The following is a 17,328-nucleotide window of genomic DNA, read 5'->3' as shown; positions in this document are numbered from 1 at the left end:
AGTAGTTTGTTACCGGTTCAGCTGGAAACGGGAGAATTGTAAAATAAATTAGGTCTTAGTCAGTTTTTTCTGACATCTGTTACGGTAAAGGGTTGGTATGCAACTGTTACCAACGACAATTTATGCCCAATTGAACCTTCAAGAGCTGTATCGACAGTTGCAAGGAATTGTTTCTATGTTTCATTAGCTTCAACCAGTGTCATATGATACCCTCGTTATGAAAAGCTGTATAACTTATTTCATCACACCTACAGCTAAGCAAGTTTGATAGAGATTAAATAGTGGGCTCACACAAGGCTAGTTTGTCTTCAAGAGAGATAGCTACAAGGATTCACAGAAGTGTAAATATGGATTGTCCGGTATGGAGTCAAGTATAGGCTGTACATGAAGAGCTCGAGGTACACGACGTGTCAGAGAAGAACGATATTGCTTCAAGATCGCCTTGGTCTTTCGACTCTACAGGACCGCTTCACGTTCACAAAGTCCACTGTGGACTAACGGTTTGTAGAACATTAGGAATCTCGGACTCACTTTACACAGTCCTCACTCGTAGACAACATAGTGATCAAGAGGCTTGTTGCAAAGAATGGTCGATTCTTTTATTAAAATAACATTTTCTTCAATGATCAATCAAAATTCTGTTTGGCCATACACCGTGGCCATCCAAGAGAAAGGAGGCTGAAGAAAAGACTAAAGCCCAAACTTTTTGTGCACCACACTGTTCAATATTTTCGCCATTGCTGTCATTGGTATGAATGTAAGAGGTGTTGGAATAAGATTCAGATTTGATGGAGGCCTGTTCCACCTGAAGCGCTTCAGAGCAAAAACCCATACAAAGTTTATCAAGGAACTTCAATATGCAGACGACTGCGCACTTATCGCTAGCAGCTCAAAGGATCTATAGATAATGTTGGACACTTATGAACATATATACGAATCTTTAGGCCTTAGACTCAATATCGACAAAACCAAAATCCTGATAAGTCTGCCAGAAAGCCTTCAAATAGATACCAACCTGGAGGATGAAACTCTAGAATAGGTCGAGCAGTTCAAATACTTGCGAAGCTTTATAAATACTAGGGCTAACCTAGACACAGAAATACACAACCGTATCAATTCAGCATCATGGGCTTTCTAGAAACTAAAGGACAGAGTGTTTCAAAATCACGACTTCAATCTGAAGACCAAGACAGTTTTTTACAACGCTTCTTTACGGAAGCGAAAGCTGGACGCCCTACAGGCGACATATCAAACAGCTTGAACAAACGCAACAACGTCATCTACTACAAATAATGCAAATCAGATGATTCCACAAAGTTTCAAATGCAGAAGTCTTGCAGCGCGCGAGTTGTATAACAATTGAGAGTCAAGTAACGAGGGCCCGACTCAGATGGAGCGGTCACATTCTGAGGATGCAAGACACAAGACTCCTCAAAATAGCTTTGTATGGCGAGTTCACAGAAGGAGCTCGGAAATCAGGAGGCCAGTGTAAGCGGTTCAAGGATATATGCATCAATCCCTAAAATCGGTTAATGCCAATCTTAACTGAGTGGAGTGGAGGTCTTTGGTCCACAGTTATAATGGAGACACGAGAAGAATACAGCGGCGGCTAGATCTAGTTGGTGAGTATCCATGCCCGGAGTGCGGAAGGATCCATCTGTAGGTCACGGTTGGGTCCCTTCAGTCACAGAAGGGCACGTAGTCGCAAGTAGCCCTAAGAAATTATAAGTTTGATAGCACCGATAGTTTTGTTTTTGAGTATTTTTGTAGATTCATTCTCGGTAACGGGATACAGCAATGATGATGATGGTTTGGGGGACGTTGCCTACTGTTCATGGAAGTAGGTGACCCTAGAGGTGGCCTTTGGTATCCATCAGAGGCACGACCAGAAAACCGTGAAGCCTTGACAAACTCTCTATCTCTAGATGACAAAATGAATGATTTGGTTTGGTATAAAGACCTACTCAATTTTGACTGCAAATAAAAGAACTCAAAAGACATATGTGTGAAAAATTCAAAGTAACTAGGATCGTCTGCATTTATCAACAGAAATTCTTCAATTATCACCATTAGTTTGTTGTCCAGACTGTCTTACACAACTTGAAAATGCAACAAAAACACCACAGCAACAATTGCACTTCAGCACCGATCTTGGTCACAATCTGGATGCAAATTCGGTTTTCTCAGTCGTACATAAAACTAGAAGGACCTTGAAATGTATGGAAACTGTGAGAACAGAAAGATGAAACCGAAAGTTTTATCATTGAGAAAGAACTCTGATTTCGTATGAGGGATCTTATTGGTTCACTCTCAATATAATAATGGGTTGACTGAGATATTAAAATCACCCCGATTAGTGAAGAGAGATGAATTGTTTGAATGGGTGTCTGAAGCAGAACTCAATGTGGGGGACCATAAAACGTTGATGTTTATATTCTGGAGATTAAGGTATTCAAGAAACAGAAAGAGTATAACCTGTTTCCCTTCAGTAAAGTGAATTTTTTGCCGATTCCCAAAAGCATTCTCAAATCTCGAGACCCGAGCATATTGAGATGAAGAAACCTTATTATGGCATAACTCGAAATCTTCGTTGTTCTGGGGGAGATTACGTGGGACGTGGAAGCATACTCCTAAGATCCACAAGAAATACCCCGAACACCACGGATACACGAATTCACAAACTTCGAATTCCGCATTTTAATTGAATTTCTGAGTAGCAACCCATACGCCAAAACTTCGTGAGCTCGTGTTATAAGCACCGCACACTTATTAGCAGTCTGATGAAGAAGCCCTCGTAGCTCTCTTGATAACAGCCAATAACATTAGAGGAAACGCGTCTTGACAATTAGGGAAGACCCCAAACTTCCTTCCAACCCATTCGGGATGATATTGGAATCGTTATTTAATTGATAACAAAGAACTTCCGATTTCGCTTTCTACTTAATTGTTTTCGTGACTTATCGTTTTTTTGTGAGGACAAGAATCATTATAGCAGGAATAAAAGGCACTTCATCTGAGGACAGCTTTTCGGAATAATCGGAGATTATAGATTAAAATATCCTTGCCTCCAATCTTTGTATTTATATGGCTGAAGTTAGAGAAAAATGCACTGCTATACTCGGATTTTCATTTCAATTAACTCATTTTTACCAAAAGAACAAAGTTTCCAATATCTATTCTATATTAATTTTCCTTTCAAATGCAGCCTCATCATTCGTCACAAATTGCAATAACAATGCATTTATCAGCATTCTTATAAATATCTGATGAAAAATGAACAGCATGTAGACATTGAGTATTAATACTCAATTGAGTTTGATACTCAATGACGCAGACTAATCTTTGAATTTCAGAAAAAGTATTTTCTTGATCGGGACTTGAACTCACGACCGTCCCAATACCAATCTACTGCCCTACCACTGAGCTACCGGAAGCACAACTGCAATCTAGATTTCACAGCCCTCTTGGGAAAAATAAATTGATGACACTTCCCTTCTGGGTAGTACAGTGGCGGAGCAAAAGTTCTTCATCAAATATAGTTATCACAGACTTCAAACTGTCTTCTTTCCCATTAATGTGGATTGAGATATTCAACATTGAGACTCCACATAGGCAAATATTATGTGTATTATGCACAGAATCATGGTGTCCCTATACTCAACCATATAGAGGCAAAAAACCTGATAATATCAACCAAATTCATGGGAATTTCATATATTTGTTTAAAATATTTTTCCCTCTTTTATATTATGCATCAGAACTTTTCGAAGCATCGCTCTCATCTTCTGTGGATAAAGTTGAAAGTAAAAACAAGTTAAAATGTTATATTTTTCATGCCTTAGCTAACTCATGCAATTGTTTGTCTGATAACAAAGAAAAGTGGTAGTTTTTTCTTGGGTAAATCAATGTGTTTATATACATATTGATTTATTTATTTGTTCATTTCATCCACTGCTTTATTTGCTTATTTTCCCAACATTCACTTTCATGCGTCAAAAAAACAGCAGTAACTGCCATTCTATTATCATCAATGATCTGTCGAATTCCAGTCTTTCAATTTCCCTCATTAGGGAGGTAGGAGTAGTCCAGGAGACTTGGTCAGGTAGGAGACTTGAACCACCTCAAATTTCAATTCAAATTTCGCGCTACCGGTATCGTAAATTGCTTGCGACATACTCATAACAAGGCACAACTAGTGGCGGTTCCATTTTGGACGCCATCAGAACAGTTCGGGGGTGAGAGGGTTGAACGTGATTTTGTTGTTAGGAAGTAAGAAATTGAATAATTTTTGTAAACACTGTCTGAAAAGTTTAATAGGTGCGTGGTGTTATTTAGTTTTATTGCTTTCATTGATTAATATTGTTTTACGAACGATGAGCCTTTTTAATAATAGTTGTGAAAGTTTCAAGAAAATATCTGCTGAAAAGACTAAAAGGGAGAGCGGGAAACTTGCCCCATGATATGGTCGGGAGACATAATCAGTGGTCCAAGTTTCCGCACTGAGCTGAGATAATAGTGTGCTTCAAAAAGAGAAAATTGAATAAAAGAAATAAAAATGAAAAATATACAAAGGTTCAAAAAAGTAAGAAACATTTCGGAAATAAGTGAGAGTGACTTTGAAATAGAAAATATGTATATCATACGCTCTGTATTACATCTGACGATGAAAACCTTAACGGAGACAATCGTTGGTCCTTGAAAATTGTTTTCTTTCAATGTTCTTTCTGATAAACAAACTCATGGTCAAGTCTCTCGCGCCCCCTGTTCAACTCTTCCATGGGTTAGGCAGACATGAGCCAATTTTCGGTTCCTAAAAAAAGAATTGCTGTACTCAAAATATTCATCTCACCATCACTCTACTATTTTATCTATCGTTACTTATTCGGGCATGTTATCTTCACCTGCAAGCAAAAAAATGAACTTGCCCATACTATATGGAATCAGTTTTAGCCTTTAATTAAATAAGTATGGACAAATAATTTTCGATACCTTTTTTTCTCACTGAAAAGGCGTCCCTAGAATTGTGAAACATCATTTTTGAACATGAAAAACTGAGAATTTTGTGTATTAGGCTGATAAGCAGAGTTTATACGCTACACGACGATTTTCGACTAAAAGTTCGTATCATTAACTTCAGTGGTGAATAAACTGAATCATATGAACGGTGCTTTATTTCATTAGTCGAAAATGCTGGCAAATCATACTCCAAAAGTAAACTGAAAACTCGGCAGAAATTTGATGAGAGTCTGTTTGAAGAGTTGTCCGCCAAAAACGTTCAGACTATATATGGAAGTTTTCATCTGATAAGCCAGTATTTCATACGGAAATGATAGTATATTATCCTTTTCCCAGTTTGTTGCCCTGATACGCGCTCTCTGAGCTTGCAGCTCTCATTAAACGCCAGTCGCAGAGTTGCCGTTTTCCAGAAATTTATTATATCGCGATTCGCAATATTGTGAAATAGTCCCTTTTGTGAACATTGAGGTGCTCGACAACATTTTGTTTTCAAACGTTTAAAATTAGTGTCATATAGCAAGGTCGTTGAAATTGCAACACTGAGTATGTTCAGTTCATCTCTTTATAATCTGTTGTTATCTGCTGACCTGAATTGTTGCATTGTTTGAAGAAGAGAGTAATATAGAAGATGAGCATGATTTACCAATTTAATCATTCTGTGGCGTCCTTGCAATATATGAAGTTCAAAAGGATGGGTTAATGGATGATGCAAACTATATGCTCGTCCTTAAAACTGACGGAAATATATGAGCGAAATTGCTACAGCGATTCGCTTTGAAGAAATATATCTTCAATTTTTGAATCTCCTGGAACAGAACTAGGTCTCAACGCATTAAATGGGTTTTAAAAGATTGATTTCTTGACATTCGTCGAAATAAATATGACAAAAAGATACGATCTGAAATGAGAAATAAACACCACAATTCAGGCAACCTAATAGCTTACACGAGGGAATTCAGGGGTACGCAAATTGCCAGAATAACCGCATCGAGTCCATAGGTAAACAGCACTCCGTACTTCCAACTGGAAACCTCAGTTTCAACTCCCTATCCTATTCAGTTCTGCTGGGAGCATGATTTCCTGGTCGGCGTGCAAACCCGTTGGAAGCGGGAACCAGAATGGAAAATCAGAGTGACCCAAAGGCCCTTTTCCATCATCCTATTCGATTCTCACTGCTGGGAGTACGACTCCTTGGCCGGCGTGCAAACCCGTTGGGATAAGACAACAGAGCTGGGAACCTTTTGCCACTGCCGAGCCTTGTTTACCCGACCCGCGTCGAGCTCGACGTCATTGTCCGTGAAGTATGAGTCGTGGTTCTGGCTGGCGAAAGAATCTGTAGCATCCGAGGCTCGTTTATTTCCTTGTACTTAATTCTCTGGTAATTCACCACCTCCTCATAACTATCGGAATAACATTCCTTGAAAAACCGTTTCAGTTCTGTATAATAGAATCTTTGTTATTTCACCACTTGTACTGTAATTTTTGCTTGACTGTCTTCAGTTTAAATCCCTGTAAATTGGTGAATTTTAGAGTTGTGTAACAGTGCCTATTGTGTTCCTTATTGCGAAACAACGAATTCAATTTGCGAAGTCGGATTTTGACTTTCAATAGTTATCCCTAATGCCCTAGATAACGAGGAACCTTGTCTTCGACTCGAAGCCATCAGGGTAGGTTTGCTATTTTCCCTTTAAAGAATAGCTGGCGCTCGAGACATTCCAGGAAACGCCGTCACAACATGTTTGAGTTGTTAAGGGGTGTATTACTGGAAATCTTCAACAAGCGAAGTTTCCAGAACACGGTTCCTTTGATGTTTGGTAGGTGTAGTAGATATTTGGATACAGAATTTACAGAACGTCGCCAAAGTTTTAGGCAGGCTGTGGTCAGCGGTGATTGTGTGAACTTCATTGATAGCTGTGTCAGCTGCTTTGAAAAAGTTCAAGAAAAGGTTGTTCTTCATTTGTGAGTCACTACTGCGATTCGACTATTTCGAGCAGTCTTTTGCTTTCCAGTATCATGGAGAATATGAATGTTCCTTTTCAATTTGGGCTCATGCTGTACGAATAAACGATGTGCCCAACAGTATATCACATAGATAGCGTTTTTCAGTACACCCCAATCTATCGAATCCTTGGGGAATGGAGCGATAGAAGCCAACAAAACCGTCAATTTGCGACAGCTCAAAATTTTATATTTCGATAAACTCGCAGATAAACTTCATGACCGTCTAGCATGAATGTATAGACTATAGATCCGAAGTGGATACCTTCGACAGCGTGATAGCAACGAATAAACGTTGAATAGACTTTATTGTCTGCCTCCATTGAAACCAGACGCGTATATCATGCACGAAAATTGGGCCATATTTTAACGATGATTGATGGGACAGCTTATCGACAGACATGACACCCAGATTAGGTATTTTCTACTATGTTGAAGTGCTATTAGATTCGCTCGGCTTCATTTGGAGTACCTACACATATCATGCACCCCAATGAAGTTATCCCAGTATTCACTTAAGGTTTAACTGAAAATTGAACTCTAACGTTAGTAACGATTATCTTTTAATTATTATCATAAGTAAATGAATACATAAACTTCTTTATTTCTGAAAGTAACATTCTTAAGAATATGAAACTAGAAGAAATTTTGTAAAAAAAATTTCTTTTATTCAGTTTGGGTCAGGATTTGTCTGATACATACAAATCAATTAGATAGTTTTTATATGTCAGTCCTTGTAGCATATTAGGTAGATTGTTGAAGAAGTTAATACATCTGAATTATGTTTTTTTTTCTGTGAGTGTTATTCTTTATGTGAACTGAGTAGGCAGATGTCGTTGGTTCTTGTCTGATAACTATGGCTTTTTTCAGTTTGGAATTCGCTGGTATTTTGTATACAAAATATCGACCATTCAAAGATGTATAAAGCGTGTTGTTAGGATTTTGCGTGCTTTGTAGACTTCTCTGTAGCTTTTTTTAGTAGGTAGTACAGAGATATGATGAATATCTGTTCAGGACCCTGAAAATTCAATACCGTATTTTGCTATGAATTCAAAACAGGCTTGGTAAAAGGGTATGGTTGTTGCATTTTCAAAGTAAACATTGAGAAAATACTTTCAATGTAAAAAAACACTGGATTTCAAGTTATCAATTTGATAGTCATAACGTGAGCTACATACAACTTTTTCTGTTGCAAATTCACAACGAAATATTGAATCTCTCTGATCCTCACATGTATTACGCCAAGTTATTTGGTTCCTTCTAGTCATAACTTCAAATTTAGTAACCGCTGCACGAAAATACTTCCATATAAACTAGAAAATAACTGAACATGAAAAGAACTATTTAAGATTTATGGCAGTGAACACCAGGATGCAACATCACATTCAGTTGTGACACATTACATTGGCGCAGGAATGGTAATGGGCAATTTCCTGCGGGAAACAATGCAGATATTTTTCACTGTCAATTTCAAAGTCCGAAGTTTGCAGGAATTCCCCCAATTTAAACCCGCATCGGCTTGCGAAACAGTATGTCACAGGAATGCAAATGTAGTAGCCCATTTTTATCAGGGTTTCATTTAAGTTCTTCGTTGTATCGCGTTTCTGTTCCAGTTTTTTTCAATTGAAGAAACTTTTGGGCACAGAGTGAAAAAAACAGCATAACACGTCTCGAGTTGAGGCTTTTTTATAACAGAAGGTGGAACTTTTCGAAATAATGCGTAAGATCAAAAATTAAATATGCAAAACTTTCTCGGAAGAACGAAGTCAAAAAAGATGAGAAAGATTAATGAAATAGATCCTAATACGACCCTAGACCGTTTGTTAGATGAATAGGGAATACTCCTTCTGTAGAAAATGATGTATTTTTATGATATATCTTTGAAACATCACATGTTGAAAAAACCATTTAAACCATTTCCCAAAGAAGATATTTTGAGTACTTAAAAATTAAAAATATAAATTGGTATATAAAATTTGAAGACTCGTTTCTATTGCACAAGTTGGCAAGATCGACATAAAGGACAACAAATACACTATCTTGATGAGATAGACAAAGATGGCTGCCTATGAAGTTTGCGACGAACGAGGAAGGTCGTAAAATTTTATGGGATTTTTATGGCCGGTTGCTATTGAAGTTCTACTACAGTGAGCACGCGCCTTATAAACAGCTGTTATTTTATAAACAAGCTATTGTTCTTTTTATTTTCTAGTAGGCGCTGTTGCCAAATCATAAAGTAGAAACGAAGCGATTTAAATTTATAAACTCATATTTAAAGAATGATTTTAAATAGTTTCCGCGGTGCATTTGAAAAATTCATGAATGAAACTCATAATTATTCAGTTTAAACTTGCATAGGCTGTGATAACCATAATTGAGGAGAACCTTCCATTATCGCAAAGCAGTGGGAAAAACCTATCTATTAATTCGACCATGTGGTTTCGTTTAGGATATTGGCCCGTTCAACATTGACGTGGTAATGGGAATGGAACCTTAGGATTGATGAATTTTTCTCATTATTTGATATAAATGATTCAATGATATCGCTCATTTCGATACCAACTGACAGAAAAATACTTAAGACCAAGTGTGAAAAAATAAAATCTCAGTTCAAAATCTCACCAATGAAAATTGTCCATAACTATCAGCACAATCTTCTACTTGTTCGAACCATCCAACAATCGTAGTAAAAATGAGGTAAACCATAAGCACTTTCAGTGCTTATGATAGTGACCTGATCTGATGCAACTAATCAGATAGACTCGAAGTACTGAACCATTCATTTCCCAGCCATATGTTTATGTTTTGTTTCGTTTTTCCAATGCCGCAGTCTTGCAGACTTCCATCTTCTATCAAAAAAAGCCTATATGAATGAATATATGTAGACGATTATGAAAAATTAACTTCGCATTTGAAAAATTGGGTATACATTGATGTTGAGAAACCGCGTATCAAAAATGCCAAGTGATATGCATGATAAGCAAATAGAGGTTATAATCGCTCTATCGACATCAATTTCCCGCTCTCCCACAACAATTTTCCTTCCAATTCTAGATATACGAGAACTGAGATAGCTTAGGAGGGTTTTCTAGCTCTTTCTGCTTGAATTTGAATCAGAAAATAGAGGTGTTGAGGTTTCGTTAGATAACCCTGTATGTATCCATGGGATATATTTGTTATATCTGGGTTTCAAATTCTTCTTACTTCTTGAATTAATTCTTCCCTACATTACGAAAAGGCTTGTAGAAAACTCCACGAACTGTATAAGCAGGAGAAGCATAATCCTTATTACCAAATACAGCTTAGTGGATAGCATTCTTAATAGCAGCGTGAAAGCTGCTTCGAGAACGAATTAATGGCTTCCTAAATGGTGACATATTACCCTCTACGACCAGCTGTCTCCGTAAAATTGTTCAAACGAATCGATTTCCTACTGCGATAATTAAAAAGAAATACGCGGGAAATTATTCTAACTATACCCACGTGTCGTAAACAGATGTGGTGCTTTAAAATTGAAAACTGCCACGAAACGTGAGCGCTTTATATGATCAGAAACTGGATCGATACCTTCAGTTCAGCCAAGTTCCGGTAGAGGGCGCTAGTGGTTTAAAATCGATGGGGATTCCCAGATTTACAGGAAACTGTAGCGACGTTCGAATGTGTAGTTTGCTGTTGGTTCGAAACTCCGGGTTTATTGATCCGTTGGAAGATTTTTCTCGCATTCCAGTAACTTTGTGAAGATGGCAGTTCGGAGCCGAAGTCTAGATATCTGCAGACTCGAATCTTTATTGATTCAGGGTTTAGAATTGTCGCATTGGTATTCATAGCCGGACAGGAGGACTAGAGGCAGATCTAACTTCAGAGGTGTATGTGGGGAAGATTTGCCGTCAGAAAAGCATTATATAATTCGCCAGAAGAATTCAGGATCAAATTTCCTACAGACAATTTTTTGTAGTCTAAAAATACAGAATGGAGAGATGTTTGATGAGAGGTTCATGAAGAAGATATTGAATATTTTTGAGGAAATGTGTCTCCATCTTATCCCGATTCTTCGATTGTGTAATGATTTCTTCATTTCAGATATGTTCTTCAGTAGAAAAACAAAGAAAATAAATTCGCGAATTTTGCCTAAATTAATGTTGGTTTCATATGCTGTCATTTTTCTTCACATAGATAAAAGATAAAGATTATAGGATGAGATATTCTGACAACTGTTATGGAGAGACCAAAGTAAATTTCGTCCGTTGAAAAGAGGAAGATGTGAACATATTTCAGTCAATTCTCTGTCATGGCGTGTGAACCCATGGAGTCGTAAATCTGAATAGTCAGATCCTAAACCTTTTTTGCTTTTATCTATCACTCCAGATCCGATGTTGATCATTTCAATATATGGATTGGATCCATTCATTTCTGTCACTCTCAACGACATCTATAAAGCGGTCATTTTGCTCCCATTTTCCGATACGATGCTTAAACTTGACACCACGGCCTTTGTAAACTGATAACATTATGCAATGTACAATACAACCCGAAGAGCCTAACAAATTGGAGATTCGTTGGTGATTTTTCAACCCGACATGTGCAATTTGTCCGCACACATAATAGTCGTGGTTAGTCCTGGGATGATTTCAGGATGAGGGTCCTTGATAACTGAATTATATCCCAGGGATAATCAGGAAACCAATGTCCATCGGTTGAACATGTTAAACTCTGAGGAATAACGAGCGGGTTTGGCTTTTAATTTCGTTGAAAGTCGTTGATGTGAATGAAAACTTCTGATTTACGATAACATTCATCAATGGAATGATTGAATTCGTGGATAACTTTGAGCCCTTATCATTTGAGATCTTTTTTGTTACTAACTTACCCGAAATCTAATCTTTGAAGATGAAAGGGATATCCTGTTTCCCCGTGTCATAATCTAGATTGATGTTTCACCTCGTTTCATGTTCCATGAAAGCCATATCGCAGTATCGATGTTTTTTATGTAAATTTATATTTGAGAGCCCAACTGAATAAATTATCACATGTAACTAATCCTTCATTTTCCTTATGGAATTTCTGGATGAAGAATAAAATGCCAAATTACTTCGTTCTGGGTACAATGAACTAACATAAACATAATAATCATCTCATAAATTCTGAAACTGCTGGGTGGTCTTATACCGAATAATATCCTATATTTATGCTGTGTTGTACTGCCAGAAAGGGGCTCAGAATTAAATTTTGCGCCAGCTGCTTGCTGACCTGGTGGATTTGTGCGTGAGAATTGTATTTTCTTGCCAGATTGCTTCGCATATAACGCCCTACTTGGAAAGCGATAGTTTGCGGTTCGAGAATAGAGTGGTTTTGGGACATTTGGCATGCTGATTCAATATAGAAAATATTAGCAACACGTAACTAAAATAGTAAGCTAGTAGTAGCCTTGTAGGTATATCCAAATTTCAGAAACATTTTTTTTCACAATCGATATCCAAATTGTAAAAAACGTCATCTTTTTCAAGAAATGTAACTTTGTCGCTTATAAGCGACTAAAAAAGCTACTCATAATTTTATTTGAGTGAAAAATTTCCTGAGTAATAATTGTATATGAGCGTAAAGCAGCACATTCATTCGTTCACTGCAGGTAGCAGTTAAATCTGGGAGCCATGAATGAATGTGTAGGAGTCTGTAGAGTGAGGTTTGGTTCAGTCTTTACACAGTCACTACACTATGCTGATGAGTGACAATGATCCCGAAACCGGTCTACACTTGCGTTCAGATGTTTCCAACTAATATGGGATTTTCTTACGCTTGTTCATGACTAGCTCGCATTAATGGAGCGACAATTGTACAGAATTGCAAAACCGGGTTAACTCTGTTGTGTTATTTGTGCCATCGAGCGTCAAATTAATGCACTACACTACACGCTGTCCTGTAAAACTAACGAGGTATGTAAAAAACAATACTGACATCAGCCAATATACGAAGTGAATCGCATACCTTAAACGCCTATCTGTAGAATACGAACCACAAAAATCATGAACTTTCACCAAAGGAAAATTGTTCAAATTCCAGATGAAATATTTTTCAAGGCAAAGGCAAATAACACTTTTCATTACTCTGTGAATATTAATGAGAGATTTTATTGACAGCTAATATTAATTATGGAAGTTTTCGGTGCATGTAGACGAGATCACCTTGTGAAAATGACTATAGAAGACGTTGAAGACAAAGATTCGCTATTAATATTAAAAATTCCTGATTCAAAAACAAGAAGAATAATAATAACTAATAATTATAAAATAATAATTATAGAATCTGGTAATAGTCCATCGGTGGAGTTTTTAATAATGGTTATAAACAAATAAATGGTCTACTCCACTATATATTTAAATTATGCACTATGCATTTCGGCAAGGTAACTTGCCATCATCAGGTGCTCTAAAATCAAACAATTTGTCAAACAAATGAAAAGATCTTAAATTGAACAAATTATAACCTACCGATGCAGTTGTTAAGACGTCAACGATGTAATATGAGCAAAATGGAATAAAAACAAACAAAATCATCAAGAAAACACACTAATAACGACATCTATGTTTAACAATTAAAATCAAATTAAACATATCCACAATCACATGTTCAACAAAAAGGGGGAGAACATGCGAAAACACACACATCAAAGAAAGAAAACACAGATGTCGTCCCGTTCTCCGATATTGTCTAAAATTATAAAAATGAACAGTCCACGAACAAACAAAAACAATAAAACAATAAAACTCAGCAAAAATCAGGCACCTCGTATAGAATTGAAAAAAGTTGAACAGTCAAAGTTAATCTGCTCATTGACGCAGTTATATTCTTGAGACCTCAACGCTCTGTTGATTTCCAAGATCTCCAGAAGATCCAATTGAAGACTCTTCTCACAAACATGCAAAACTTTGACACCAGTTCTTGGATCGAAAGTGTGGCCTGACTCTAAGATGTGGTTGGCGAACTGTGATGGGGTGTTGACGATATCTTTATCTCTGTTTTTTTCTATATGTTTCAGATGTTCACCAACCCTTGTTTCTATTCTCCTCCCACTTTGACCTACGTAAGTGACATTGCATTGGGGTTGGGAGCAAAAAAGTTGGTAAACTCCAGACCTTTGTGTGATGGGTATTTTATCTTTAGTGTTGATTAGATGTTTAGCCAGGGTATTAACCGTCTTGAAGGTAATCAGAGTATTTTCTGTGTGAGCACTAAACAGTTTTGCGATGCTTACTGATATCTGTCCAAAAAACCTCAAGCTTCTATAGGTCTTCTGTTGAATTCCATCTGTGAGAGACCTATTCAGCTGCCTGTTCATGTGCCTTCGGTATATTCTCTCAATTACGCGCTCAGGGTAACCATTTCCCTCTGCAATCTGTTTTATAATTGACAATTCCTTTTGAAAATTGGAGGGACTAAGAGGGATGTTGAACAATCTATGGAACATGGAATGAAATGAAGAGAATTTTTGACTGTACGGGTGGTTGGATGTGAAAGGTATTACAGAATCAGTAGTTGTTGGCTTCCGGAAAATATCAAAATTCAAACTGCAATTATCCCTCTCAATAATCAGATCTAAAAAAGGCAAGCGGTCATTCACCTCCAGCTCGCACGTAAATTTGATGGAGGGGTGAAGACTATTCAACAAGTCGAGGAAAAATTACATGAGTGCCTTCGCACTCATGTAATTTTAGATTTGTGTACTTTATTAGACCTTGTCCTTAAACAGAATTTCTTTCAGTTCGAGAATAAATATTACTGTCAAGTTGATGGGTTGTCTATGGGTTCCAGCATATCACCGTTTTTATCCGAAGCATTCATGTCAAAATTTGAACAAAACTTGTGTAGAACAAGTTTATTCCTTAAGCACATCTTGAAGTGGTACCGTTATGTCGATGATGTTTTTGCCATTTTTAGGGGCACCCATGGTCAACTGATGAGTTTCCTCGACTTGTTGAATAGTCTTCACCCCTCCATCAAATTTACGTGCGAGCTGGAGGTGAATGACCGCTTGCCTTTTTTAGATCTGATTATTGAGAGGGATAATTGCAGTTTGAATTTTGATATTTTCCGGAAGCCAACAACTACTGATTCTGTAATACCTTTCACATCCAACCACCCGTACAGTCAAAAATTCTCTTCATTTCATTCCATGTTCCATAGATTGTTCAACATCCCTCTTAGTCCCTCCAATTTTCAAAAGGAATTGTCAATTATAAAACAGATTGCAGAGGGAAATGGTTACCCTGAGCGCGTAATTGAGAGAATATACCGAAGGCACATGAACAGGCAGCTGAATAGGTCTCTCACAGATGGAATTCAACAGAAGACCTATAGAAGCTTGAGGTTTTTTGGACAGATATCAGTAAGCATCGCAAAACTGTTTAGTGCTCACACAGAAAATACTCTGATTACCTTCAAGACGGTTAATACCCTGGCTAAACATCTAATCAACACTAAAGATAAAATACCCATCACACAAAGGTCTGGAGTTTACCAACTTTTTTGCTCCCAACCCCAATGCAATGTCACTTACGTAGGTCAAAGTGGGAGGAGAATAGAAACAAGGGTTGGTGAACATCTGAAACATATAGAAAAAAACAGAGATAAAGATATCGTCAACACCCCATCACAGTTCGCCAACCACATCTTAGAGTCAGGCCACACTTTCGATCCAAGAACTGGTGTCAAAGTTTTGCATGTTTGTGAGAAGAGTCTTCAATTGGATCTTCTGGAGATCTTGGAAATCAACAGAGCGTTGAGGTCTCAAGAATATAACTGCGTCAATGAGCAGATTAACTTTGACTGTTCAACTTTTTTCAATTCTATACGAGGTGCCTGATTTTTGCTGAGTTTTATTGTTTTATTGTTTTTGTTTGTTCGTGGACTGTTCATTTTTATAATTTTAGACAATATCGGAGAACGGGACGACATCTGTGTTTTCTTTCTTTGATGTGTGTGTTTTCGCATGTTCTCCCCCTTTTTGTTGAACATGTGATTGTGGATATGTTTAATTTGATTTTAATTGTTAAACATAGATGTCGTTATTAGTGTGTTTTCTTGATGATTTTGTTTGTTTTTATTCCATTTTGCTCATATTACATCGTTGACGTCTTAACAACTGCATCGGTAGGTTATAATTTGTTCAATTTAAGATCTTTTCATTTGTTTGACAAATTGTTTGATTTTAGAGCACCTGATGATGGCAAGTTACCTTGCCGAAATGCATAGTGCATAATTTAAATATATAGTGGAGTAGACCATTTATTTGTTTATAACCAATAATTATAGATATAAAGGTTTGTTGCCCAGAGGCCATCAGATGACGACAACCCGTATAGTCTATTTCTACGATATTGTAGTACTCTAAGCAAGTGATGGGAATGAATACGAGTATAGTTAATGGTGATATTATCCAAATGAAACCTCACAGAGGTTATAAAAGTTCTTCTTCAACCTAGGGACATAATGGCGAAAGCATTAATCATAAAACTGAGATGGTATAGCAAATCAATATTCCGAAATGCATATTGTTGAATGATACAAAGTGCAAATTTTCGGATCAGTTAACAATCGATTGTAAAATATCATGTGTGCAATTCGAGGGCAAATTTATTATCCATTACAAGAGAACTGTCGGTTTCAATCGTCAATATACGAGGATGTATTGATATCTAGTTAGCCTAGACCAGTTCCATGCATAACAAATATTTCGTTACCATAGCAACGAACACTCATTGTCTCATTGGAAGTGTCAGTGTGAAGTTTTAGGTCAAAAAAGTAAACGAGAGTTACACAATTAATTGAAAGAAAGAAGATGTCCACCGAAATTGTGAAAATGGAAAAATTGGAGTATCGAGCCATCATCGAGTACCTGTATTTAAAAGGGTTAAGAGGTAAGCAAATTTACAAAGATATGCTTAATACCCTTGGTGATCAATGCCCTTCGTATGAGACCGTGAAAAATTGGACTGCAAGCTTCAAAATAGATAAATTTCTATTGAAGATGATGACCGATCGGAAGGCCAGTTTCTGTGTCAGTCCCCGAAAATATCGATGCAGTTCATGACATGATTTTATCAGACCGTCGAATTGGGCTGAAACGGATATCTGAAGCACTGAATATTTCATACGAACGCGTTCATCATATAGTTCACGTCAATTTGAACATGAAAAAAATCTCCCCAAATGTTTGAATGTTGACCAAAAGCGTGCAAGGGTAGAAGCATCGCGTTCCATCTATGCTCGATTTGAAAACGATGTAGACTTCTTAAACCGAATTGTTACTATGAATGAGAC

At 37.2% G+C, this 17,328-nt stretch overlaps 2 protein-coding genes across 9 annotated transcripts in view; both read left to right on the top strand.

The window, feature by feature from the left end:
* Positions 1 to 17,328, top strand: part of LOC123320877 (synaptotagmin-7) — a 419,223-nt gene that overhangs the window by 237,652 nt on the left and 164,243 nt on the right. The window lies entirely within an intron of this gene.
* Positions 14,705 to 16,298, top strand: LOC123320880. 2 transcript variants are annotated; one of them, XM_044908362.1, is made up of 2 exons: positions 14,705 to 14,858; positions 14,941 to 16,298. In XM_044908362.1, exon 2 carries the CDS (start codon positions 14,966 to 14,968, stop codon positions 15,869 to 15,871), a length of 906 nt encoding a protein of 301 aa, XP_044764297.1. In that variant the 5' UTR covers positions 14,705 to 14,858; positions 14,941 to 14,965; the 3' UTR covers positions 15,872 to 16,298. The 2 variants fall into 2 exon arrangements, with proteins under 2 accessions (XP_044764297.1, XP_044764298.1); XM_044908363.1 differs by having other exon boundaries at positions 14,705 to 15,513; positions 15,570 to 15,751.

This window comes from Coccinella septempunctata, chromosome 9 (genome assembly GCF_907165205.1).
Source record: "Coccinella septempunctata chromosome 9, icCocSept1.1, whole genome shotgun sequence".
NCBI lineage: Eukaryota > Metazoa > Arthropoda > Insecta > Coleoptera > Coccinellidae > Coccinella > Coccinella septempunctata.
This window is presented reverse-complemented; position numbering and strand designations above follow the sequence as displayed.

Excerpts from the sequence above, each read along its gene's own strand:
- LOC123320880 (XM_044908362.1), top strand. The coding sequence starts at position 14,966 with ATGAGTTTCCTCGACTTGTTGAATAGTCTTCACCCCTCCATCAAATTT.